The following is an 11,302-nucleotide window of genomic DNA, read 5'->3' as shown; positions in this document are numbered from 1 at the left end:
CCATACGAAGTCAGCCCAGGTTCATGTAGAGCAACAGTGTGTCAGCCTATGTGCCAGGCTCAGCTCAAATCCAGGCAAATTAGGCAGAACTTATAGTTTGACCAATGTGTTGGGCATGATCGAGTGTGTGTGGCAGTTTAGGTCAATAGCTTTTCCATGTAAAATTTTCAATTTATCCCTTTTATATTAGAAAAACTACATAATACTACATATCCCTCATGCTATAAATAATTACTGCATCGCTCATATTTCAGAGGCATTTAAAGAACCATCCCTTATGCATTTATGTTTCGGGATTTAGCAGTGGCAAAGGGTTTGGTTGCCATGGTACCAAACTTTACGAGCTTCTGCTGCAATGTCTCGTACATCTTCGCACTGCGGGTTGCTGAGATGCGGCAGCCAATTGAATCGAGGTACCACCCACTTTTCCCGTTGAACCCGACGATCATTCCTCCAGTCGTCGGCAATGAAAATGGGGTTCCGTCTTCAACCCCAAACGGTCCAAAAGTCCTCAGATTGCTCTTGAATGCAAGTGACCTTATAACCGGAGAACCACCATATACAACTGGGCAGGAGTGCCCGCTCACTGTAGTCAGGTATTCATCAGGATACAAAAGCTTAATCTGTGCATGAAAAAGAAACATTCATTCGGTTAACAACTCGAAAGGAGTTTTAGTCACTGATATTGAAATTGTGCTAACTAATTCTAAATGCATGCTTACTTTTGTGGTGACGCTGCCACCAAGCCCTCCATGCTTTTCTCCCAGAAAAGGCTTTTCATTCTGATCATACTCGACCTGAATTGAATCTATGCATCGATCGTGGATCAGTGTGATCCCCCTGATTCCTGTATGGATTCCATCGTCCCATTCACTTCCACCATGGCCTCCCCAAGGGCCTACCTTCACAGTCTTGCTTGATCCAACCAACTTCTTTTGTACTTGCTACACATAATTATTGAGCCATAGATATCAGCCAGAAGCTACAAGATTATGTAAACTTTTAACACTGATTATGTAAATGTGATTCTATTGGTTTAAAATACTTGTTACAATTCTACAATTTAGAACTAATGCCAAAATTACAAAATAAAAAAAAAATACCATGATGGCTCCAGAGTCTTTGGTAGGAAAGGATAGAACTTCTATGAGAAACAGATTAAGGGCGAGAAGAAGAAGCATTATATAGTGCGATGAAAGTGCAATAGGAATCCAATACTTGCCCTTTTTTTTTTTGTTGGCGGCAGCATCCTTATTATTCGAATGTTGTCTTTTAAAATTGTATATAGAGTGTGAAAGAGAGGTGGAAATTCGTCTTCTTGTTCTTTTTTTCTTCTTCTATTGTTCAAGAACATGGACGTTGCTTATTAAACATCTGCTCGGTTTACTATTTTCTTTAAATAGGAACCTTTGCTTTTGGGAATTCTTATACGGACACAGCTAACGATTCTTGCTCCTTGAAAGGTTCCTTCCTCAGAGGACTTTTAAAATTTTAAACTAGTTATTCATTTCGACGACCGAAAAATTGTGTAATTTGTGATGATCACTGTTGATGCAGTCGCTAAATACTCATGATTTTTTTTGCAATGATAAATGACTGAAACCGAGCCGGCCAAATAGATATCTTACATATCTAATTATGAATGTATTTGCATATGGATACATACAACAAGAATAGAATCCAAATAGATGTTTTAATATCCCAAACTATCAATATAAATGTCCAATCTAGATCAAATATAACGCATATAACCAAAAGGCATCCGACTCATGACCGGACTCAATAGCAATCTATTTTAACGATTTTTGCCCGAATGATCACAAGGTTTTAGCATGACATTTCTCTCCAAGTTACAACCGTGATGGTTGCAAAGCACAAAGATCACATGTAAGAATATACATTCACTACACTAAGCTAGTATTTCGCGTTGGCCAAGGTGAAGTTTAAAACCACTACCAAAACATAAATCAAAGAACCCCTGACATACCTGTAGCTCAGTGACGATATGTTCCCATGTAATGGCAGAGAACAGCATACAAGGATGATTGTTCAAAATGTCAAAAGGAACAATGAAGAAGAGGGTGTAAAAGATAGAAAACTGTCCAATAACCACCATTTCTAGTTCACCTATAATAGAGTAACAGATGAATTCAGCCAGTGATACTTCTCTATAGTGGTAGGAGTACTGAACTTCTTGATTTGGAAAATTGAGTTGCATCTGATAAGAAAGAAGACATGCTTGAGATCTAGTGCACCAGTTAAACAAGAGTCCAAACAATGCCAATGCATAAGATTGAGGGACTACAAATCAAAGGAGAATCAATGTCCCACTACTATATCACTTTCACTACAAGGTGTTAGAAATTCACTGAGCCTCAGCCATACCATATATCACTAGGTAAAGTAAAAGAAGGATTGGATTCTCTGTTTATAATACTTTCACACAATTCCATGAGATTTAACTTGACATGAAAGTGCACGGCCGAGATATCTCCACCACTATAAAAGTTTAAATAGATGCGGCCAGGTCAAAATGAAACGGTTGAATTTCTATTAGACAAAATTTGACAGCATAACTATTGAGACAAATGCTTATATAGGAATTTTGTACTTTCTTACATGTACAAGCAATTCTACAACTATAATACCTATAAGATGAAAGCTAAAGATCATTACATTACAGATGTTATATTCATGCATAACTTTGGAAGTTTCTATATCATATTGCTAAAAAAAAGATCAAGAACATAACTAGGTGGTAGGAGAAAAATATTAGCAAGTTACCAGAGACATTCATGAAGAAATTGAACTCAGTTCAGCAAGTATATTAATCAAGAGTCATGGAGCTGCCTCTCTTGCTGTATCGATTGGAAAATCCTTGCAGCGGACTCTGTGGCAGACCTAGCATTGTGAGGCACAACCTTAATGACCCGAGTTTGGCTATCCCTTCCACTGGACTGTGATAGGCAATTAAGGCTGTTTGCTACTGGAGATGTAGGAAGAGGGATTTGCAATCTTCCATCTGGATGTGCCTCCGTGGGACTGCTTGCAGTACTTCCTTGCAATTCACTGTTCTTTGATACCTGAAACTTTCCAAGATTGCCAGAAAATGCTTCATTCCGTGGAGGATGGAACATGTTGCAAGAACCCCTGGAGTACTGAAGAGTTTGCCCATTGGCTTGTGAACCAGCTAGATTACTGACCTGTTCAACAGCAGAAATTGACATGATTTGGTTCGAAGGTCGGAGGCTGTAAGGCATAGAATAATAGTGGGGTGGGATTGCAGGCGGGCCAGACAAACCCATGTTTGGTGGCTGATGAGAAGCTGGAACACCATAGGCTGGGTTCACAAAGTCCCCAGGGAGAGGAGATACTCCAAGAGGAGTGCAGCCTCCATAAAGAGGGGCCATGAAGGCACCAGGTGGTGGACAAGGTCCAGAATATGGCTTGTAAACAAGCCCCTCTGATGGTGACATAACTGGAACTAACCATTGATTTGCCAAGGGAGGAAAACACCACCGACTTTCCTTGTCATCAGGTGCCATTGGCACTGTTGAAGGAATGACAGAGTTTTCCCCAACTTTTGGGATTGGAACTTGAGTACTCATTTTGGATCCATCCTTGCATGCAGGGAGAGCTGGGACTCCAGCAATGGCATCCTTTATTGGCTGCTCCAAATTATGTTTTGTCTTATGAAAATCATCTTGTCTCTTTAATTCCATTAGCTGAGAGTTAGTGTTGCACTGAGGTAATGTGGTATTCTTTGGAATCTTTACTGAAGGTTTGTTTAAATAAGTATTTCCTTCAATAAGAAAATGAGGTGATGCAGCTATCAACTTCTGGACCTGTTTCAGGTAGAATGTTATAGACACTGCAAGAAGACAAAGGGCTGAACATAACTATACGTGGAAACCAACCTTTATCAACCTGTGAAGCTCAAACACTTGCATTCCAAAAACCCTTTGCTGACTATAAAAATAGAACAAAACCATTACTTGAAAGCAATTCAAGAAGAAATCACCAAAACAATAAAAAAATACCATTAATACCACAATTGCAGTGTAATGACAGATGTAATATGTAAAAACAAAGTGGTTAACATTTTGTACAACATATGAGCACTTTCTATTGGGTAAAATAAGTCAAGGAGTTACTATTTGTGCACAACAAAAAGACTAACTTCCCTGATTTCACACAGTGAACCTCACCTAATGGAACAAGGTTGTGAAAGCTTGTGTAGAAAAAAGATACTAGGGTTCAGCTTAAACAACAAAAAGAATCAGTAGAGGAACGGGCTGTTGGAGTCAAATAAAGTTCCAAGAATGCTCAAAAGAAAAAAAGAAAGAGAGAAACAGAAGAAACTAAAAATGAGAAAGTAGTATATACCCTTTCAAGCTGCAACTAATAGAGCAAGCTAATAAAAGTTTGAGCGAGGTTAGGCTTGTAAACCCTTTCAAGTTGCAACTAGCTCAAAATGCCCAGTCAATTAATAACTAGTCACTAATCTTAAGCTAATAAACCCCCCTTTATTAGCTGTGACTAAATTGATGTGTCATGTTCTCTGCCACTTAAGGTGCCTTACTAACGCTGCCCTCTAGTTTGACATTATTTGCAGTCGGATGCTTACACTGTTGGGCTTCTTTCTGACTTTTTTTACTCTTAAATATGGCCTCACTCAACTCTGAGCCCTAGACATCATCTTACATATTGGCTTAGTTTATCTGGACTTTAGTATCATCTTGTAACCTGCAAACATGCTGCATGCAAAGGAATAGAGATGGCAAGGATCATAAATTGTTGCTAGTCTTTCCCCAGTCACCTATAAAGATAATAGTCTAATTCATATCCAATCACTCCTAATCCGCGACCTTCAAGATCTGATAGTGCCTTCACATTAGTTTAGAAGCTTAGGACTAACATATTTCTTTCAGATTAGCTAGGTGATAAAGAAGCAAGGTTTTCTAAATAGACAAACTAGTTGGATGCATTAACTTCTCCCCAAGTTCATGATCCAATTCCTATAATGAACTTATCAGAATGAATGAGCATTTTGCTGCAACGTCCTATGAATTAACCATCAATTGTTTAAAGACAATTCTACCATACTTGTCCATATATCAGAGATTTCGATCTTTGTTTATCCTTCATAGTAATAATATCTTTTGGTTTACAATGATAACTTGGTATATCCACTATACCACTATTAACTAAAATATGTCTATGGTTAATTAATTGCTTGACTCCAAGAATCCTCGAAGCTATACCCAATCGGAAAAGGATATTATTCAAAAGCATCAAAAGTAATTGTAGTAAAACCTGACCAGTTGACCCTTTGAATTTTCTAGCGATATGCACATAACTAAGTAATTGTCACACTGTCAAACCATAATGAAACCACAATTTTTTTTTCTTCTAGATGAATATGATTCCATAGTTGATAGCTCGGATATAGGCTCATAAACAGTGGTCTCTACAAAACCAGCAAATTGACAGGTTGGCTCACTTGCATTGGAAGAGTCAAATCCCTTCTTCAAGCCCTTTAAAATGGTGCCACAAATATGTTTCCTTGGTCGCACATACTATCGGATATATATAAGGACGAAAGAGATAGGTTTCCTAATATAAGATGATAAATAGAAATAATGCTTATTAGTCATTTAAGTGACTGCCGCCTAAGTCATAAGGAACAACATATATTGTTAAGATCATTCTCACGAATGTGTTTATAGGAAATAGTAATTCTACAAAAATTTTATACATACTTGATAATAGCTCTTCGGGCCTTCCAAAAGTGCTTGGTACCAATTACTCCAACAATATCATCTGGGGATATTTCTAAGCTTGATAGTGTCCCAGCCATTGAGGGCTCATAGGCATCATCTTTCCTCTCCGCATCACCAAATTCCAATGACCCATTTCTCTTTGCATCCTCCTTATAGAAGTCCCTAGACAAGGTTGTGTTTTTTGGACTTCTATGTGACAACTTGGAATATAGCACAGTTTGGGCCTTTAGAGATTTCCTAACATCAGAAATAGCAATATCATTTGAGGTATTAAAACCACTAGGATCACCGTTTTCTTGGCCTGACACTGTTTCTCCATTCGCTGACTCAGTTAAATGAAAGTTATTTGTATCAGTCTCAACTAAATCTTTTGAACAGTTTGGTTGTTTAGCAATATTGTTGGACAGAGACTTTTCTTTGTTTTCCTTGATCTTATCAATCTCTGAAATTTTTTTAAGATCTTCAATACGAGTTCTATCGGAATTTTGTAATCTAGTTTTTGCAATATCGGTTTCTTCTAAGGATTGCACATCTGAATTTGGGCGTTCAAATAAAGAATTAGCAGCAGTAAGCCTCTTCTGCATTTTTTGTGAAATGAAGGTAGATAACTGTGCTGCATTTGTCATATCTGTATCCTTTTGCAATGATGTAACCATTTCTGACTGATCAAAGGTGGGAACCACTATCTCATCTGCATCATCCAAAACCTTCTTGCTAGAATTTATCGCACTAGAGTTGTCTTGTCTCTTTAAGCTACATTCAGCAGCTGATCTTGCACCAAACAAATTTCCAGAACTAACTTGCTTTGTGGGTTTTCTCTCTAATTCTATCCTTCTGGTAACTGGATTCATACCATCAGTAGTTCTAGAGATTTCTGTTGAACGAACGGACACTTGACGGTTGATACAAAAAGGAGAAAATATCTTCCTCTGCTGACCGCATCCCTAAAACACAAATGCTTGTCAACTCCTAAAAGAAATAGTTGAGAGCCAAAATACATAATAAGGATCATCTTTTGATGCATTGATCATAAAAATAGGAATAAGAGTAATCTAAGTACATCATGGTTTTAATACCAGACTGGAAACCAAATGCACATTATGCAAAAATAAGTTGAATAGGAAAAAAGATATTAAATCAATAAAATTTTTGTTGACTGTATGATGCAAGATAATATGCATTTTGAATCTTCTTTGAGGATTCAATGTGCATATTTTGAACTCTATAGTTAAGCCCTAGTGTAGGTCCACATAATTTCATTCTTCAAATTGAAGTCTGTTATGGTTGATTTATTCTGCAAAAAATAAGTTTGACATCCAATATACCAAAATTAGCCATATTACTGTAAAATGACAATAAAGGTAATATATAAAGGTGGACGACATTATCTTAGGGAACAACCCTAAGTAATGATTTTCCTAATCCGAACATAGTATCAGAGTTAATCCATCTTTTTTCTTGGTTCTTTCCTGTTTGAATCATGCAATCTCCTCTGTTTCTTCATTGTAAACCTCAGATCCTGTTCTTGGTTCTTTCCCATTTGAATCATGCCCGATTGAATCATGCAATCTCCTAGCACATGGTATCTATCATGTTCATCTCAGTGCACACATTTTTTGATTCCCAAGCAGCGTCCAATCATGGTTTCTTCATTGTGAACCTCAGATCCTCATTTCCTCCTCTACAGATGCTGGAGAATTCTTGTTTCGGCAGCCTTTTCTGCAAAATTATTCATTCCAGCAAACTGTTCTCCACAGCTCATCTGACAGTTGGATTCTGTTTTCCAAAGTTTTGTTTGTTGATTCCTACTGTTATTTATGTCTGGAAAAATTGTTGTTTTCTTCTCTTGAACCTCATGACTTGTGCTGCATATATGGCCTCCTAGGCAAAATTTTAAAGGAAACACACAAAAGACGCATGGCATATGTGATCCATACGTGCAATTTAAAAATCTTATAAGGCTTATTTAAACTAACTTAAACTAAATTGGATCAGCTTAAAACCCTAAGGCACTTATTTGCTAGTTGTAACTTGTAAGTGTCAATGTAAATTATCATTTCAAGAGCTAAACAATTTAGGAGTTGAATATATCATGCTCTCCATATATTTATTTTCTATTTTACATTGTTGTGTTATTTTTATATGAGGTAGACGGCCTTCTCCCCTAGTTCGCCTACCGGGTAAATATGAAGCAATAGGATTTGAACACTGGTCCTCTTAGTTGTTCCTCTAAGTGTTTTATCACTGCACCACACTCGTGAGGGCACATTGTTGGTTAATATTGATTTATTCCTATGCGGAAGTATGAATTAGAGGGATTGATTAATATTCTTTAACATATGTATGAAGTTTTAAGACTTTATGCTCGACTACATATGCTAACCACTCACCCCCTCCTCCCCCAACCCAACATTAAAGGTGTCAAATAGATCGAACGACCCACAAGTTGACACGACATGACCCAACCCATATCTAAACAAGTCAGTTCATGTCAGGCCTGATAGCTTGCGAGGATCCTTGTTGATGGTGGTGTGCATCACAGCCCAAAATGTGATTATGCCGAGCAGAACACAAGCCCATGTTGGGCCAATCATGAGGCATGACCTATGTATTCATATAATTTCATATAATGCTTTACATATTACCCTTTTACTAAATTACTTTTAAAATATTTTTTTTTAATTGTGGCATAAATCCATCCTTGTTTTTAACATTCTAAAATTTTATTATTTTATTTTTTTTAATTTCCATTTTTATTCTTTTGGCCAAGTAGGTCAACCAAAGCACCAAATGACCCAGTCTGATCACATGCTGCTCTTCGAGCCAGGTTGTCACATGTCATGATCAACAAGGCTCATTTTGAGTTGTGTCTTGCCCCAACACAGTTTGAGACAAACCAGGTCATCCTGGGCCTGAGCAAGACCCATTCACATGCCTAGCTAGTATACCAAATATGTGTTATGCATTGGGTCGACCATATACTGCATACATATACTTTTTGAATCCCTACGATCTAACAACATGGATAGGATAATTTTTGGTATGAAGAAGCTAAAAAATGTACATAATTTAAGGTATGAAAGAGAAAACAATTATCCTATCTCATCCACGATCTAACAACATGGATAGGGGGTAGAGAGACGAAATGTGAAGGACGTGACACTAGTTATGGAAGGAGAAGAGATGCCTAGGTCCCATTCCAATCATTATTGATCATCTAAGATCATAATTTAAGGCATTCCTTTGGCCTTCAACAATGGGACCAAGATGCTAGGGAAAACTTTTTAATCACTTTTCTTCAAATTCTTTAGCCTCCTCAATTGGCATTCACCTATCTTACAAGGGGAAGGCCAACTACCTCAACACAAATTTCAAAGACCCTCAGACAATCATGAGGGAAGAGATTGGTCTCACAACCCACATCAGAGGAATATCAAAATTTCTCTTGGATAAGTGAAGTATCTCATTTAAGAAGGTGGAGGAACAGGTGTTTCAAGAGGCAAAATTTTGTGGTTGGATCCAAGGTTACTTCTGTACCATGTCATTCAAGATCAACTCCAATTAATTGTAATTCTATAATTCCTACCACTTACCTTACCTCTAATAAATCGTACAAAAAAAATATAAAGTCAATTAGGTGAAAAACTGAAAAAAAAATTAGAATAATCTTGACTAACAATTATACATTCCTAATACTAACTTAAGTATAATGAAAGCGTTGGTTCTTTTAGCATCCTACTAAGTGTAATCCAGTAAATTTTCAAGATCTATATAAAATAACGCTCCCGAGACATCTAATATTGTAATTAGTTTTTTTCATATGTCTACAAATATTTTTTCTTAACAGTTGGGAGTTGGACATGGCCAAACACATGAAGACTCAAACAAACATAGGTACAAGATAAATTCTAGCATCATTTCTCTTTGCTATTGATACTTCAGATAGAGCATCTCCTCTTCTCTTTCCAGTCTATTATTGTTTTCTCCTCCCGTGACCAACAAACTGAATCAAAGGATTGATAATGGGGAGTGAATCATCCTATTTTGGCCCGTATTATTTGTTAGCGCTTCTCCTCCTCCCCACCCATCCCCTCTTACTCTGTTAGCAAACAAAATCAAGGGATGAGATATGGAAAGAGAAAACAATTTTGAAAAGGATCAACTGATCCAGGTCCTATCTTGGTCAAGTACCATTGAAATAGCATGGCCCAGATGATATAGTGATATTTACTCGTACTCTCATGAACCTAAGCAAAACATTCAGATCTTGTCAATCAATATTGATCAATACTTGTTGCATGTTGATATTTGATAAGAGTGTTTATTGAGATGCAAAAGGGTGGAAGAGGAATTGAGGTAACAAAATTGAAAAAGTATATACAGAATCAACTCACCTAGGAAAGAGTTAATAAAATTCAGAAGCAAGAAGTGAGTAGCTAATCATGGAGAAGTCCAACTTTAGCAAAGCCCACTGTAGTTACACCAATTTATAAAGAGGATCAAGAGGGCATCTTAGTTGAACATGGCTTCTCATCTACCCTAGGGTAACATAAAAAGATGATGTTATTTCTGCCTATTGGAAGAAATGGTCCGAGTCTTGAGTTATGATAGCACATAATACACTGCTCTAAAATAACAATTAATCCATTGTAAATTGTGGTCTTGCCCATTACATCCGTTTTAATTTAAAGGGAAAGAAAATTGAATTAGTTTTCGGCATCAGAAAGATTGTCATGCCATCCCATATACAAATTGTTAGGAAAAATAAAAGATACTTCAGTGAAATACATTAGATGAATGATAACAGCAAGATAAGCAGTTCAACAAATTCAACCGAGCTAGAAAGTGGACAAAAGGCATCACCAACCTGACTCGACGAAAACGAAGGAACCAAATTGTTGGAGCCACGAGGAAGAAATGGCATGGCAGAGGAGGTCGAGTTGAACCTCTGCGAAGGGACGCTGAGCTGCTCGTACAACGCCATCTTGTTCCTCGGAGGCGCCCTCGGCCCCCCTTTATCGGTGTCATTCACGTGGAGCCTCGGAAAAAGAGGCCCCATGATCTTATCCTCCTCCCTCGCCCCTTTCATACCACTCGATTCCTCCGATCTGGAAACTCGACTCAACCGGGAAAAAACCTAATTAACCCACTGAAAAGAACACAATCTTCAACACAAACTGCAAACGAGAATGGATAAACACACAATCTCATCAAAGAAATCCTAATCAGTCTTGGACAACAACGACAACAATCGATCTGCCAATTTGGGTCAAAAAGATCCAAACTTTCCGGCAAAGTAAGTCAGGGAAGAACGGAAAACAGTACCTGGAGCACCAAATCCGGCATCAAACTTCCACCGCGGCAGCTGATCAGCAGTAATCTCGAGCCGGATCTCGTGACGAGGAAAATCTGTCAGCAGCAATTCACTAATTGGTGGAGAAGCAGCAGGAGCTACGATTCGGGATCGAACATACGAGACAGGGCCGGCGAAAGAGAGATTCGGGAAAGTGCAATCGAGA

General features: G+C 37.8%; 2 protein-coding genes across 4 annotated transcripts; both read right to left on the bottom strand.

Moving 5' to 3' along the window:
- Window positions 1-221: 221 nt before the first annotated feature.
- On the bottom strand, window positions 222-1,142 carry LOC141820271 (jacalin-related lectin 19). The gene is made up of 3 exons (XM_074707563.1): window positions 1,104-1,142; window positions 723-944; window positions 222-623 (listed from the first exon to the last, which is right to left on the bottom strand). Exons 1-3 carry the CDS (start codon window positions 1,104-1,106, stop codon window positions 276-278), a joined length of 573 nt encoding a protein of 190 aa, XP_074563664.1. The 5' UTR covers window positions 1,107-1,142; the 3' UTR covers window positions 222-275.
- Window positions 1,143-2,587: 1,445 nt separating this feature from the next.
- Window positions 2,588-11,302, bottom strand: LOC141822186 (ELF3-like protein 2). Of its 3 annotated transcripts, none has more exons than XM_074709615.1 (5): window positions 11,109-11,302; window positions 10,651-10,960; window positions 5,763-6,727; window positions 3,918-3,969; window positions 2,588-3,845 (listed from the first exon to the last, which is right to left on the bottom strand). In XM_074709615.1, the coding sequence occupies exons 2-5, from the start codon at window positions 10,870-10,872 to the stop codon at window positions 2,832-2,834; spliced, it is 2,253 nt and encodes a 750-aa protein (XP_074565716.1). In that variant the 5' UTR covers window positions 10,873-10,960; window positions 11,109-11,302; the 3' UTR covers window positions 2,588-2,831. The 3 variants fall into 3 exon arrangements, with proteins under 3 accessions (XP_074565716.1, XP_074565715.1, XP_074565717.1); XM_074709614.1 differs by having other exon boundaries at window positions 10,651-10,932; XM_074709616.1 differs by having other exon boundaries at window positions 10,651-10,891.

Source organism: Curcuma longa, chromosome 2 (assembly GCF_044706935.1).
Source record: "Curcuma longa cultivar G26 ecotype Majalengka, Jawa Barat chromosome 2, ITB_CL_G26_1.1, whole genome shotgun sequence".
Classification (NCBI taxonomy): Eukaryota; Viridiplantae; Streptophyta; class Magnoliopsida; order Zingiberales; family Zingiberaceae; genus Curcuma; species Curcuma longa.
This window is presented reverse-complemented; position numbering and strand designations above follow the sequence as displayed.

Excerpts from the sequence above, each read along its gene's own strand:
- LOC141820271 (XM_074707563.1), bottom strand. Across the intron at positions 624-722 it reads GTGGCAGCGTCACCACAAAA|ATTAAGCTTTTGTATCCTGA; the intron begins GTAAGCATGCAT and ends TTTCATGCACAG.
- LOC141822186 (XM_074709615.1), bottom strand. The coding sequence starts at position 10,872 with ATGAAAGGGGCGAGGGAGGAGGATAAGATCATGGGGCCTCTTTTTCCG. Across the intron at positions 6,728-10,650 it reads CTTCGTTTTCGTCGAGTCAG|GGATGCGGTCAGCAGAGGAA; the intron begins GTTGGTGATGCC and ends TTTGTGTTTTAG. Across the intron at positions 3,970-5,762 it reads GCCCGAAGAGCTATTATCAA|TCAGCAAAGGGTTTTTGGAA; the intron begins GTATGTATAAAA and ends CTATTTTTATAG.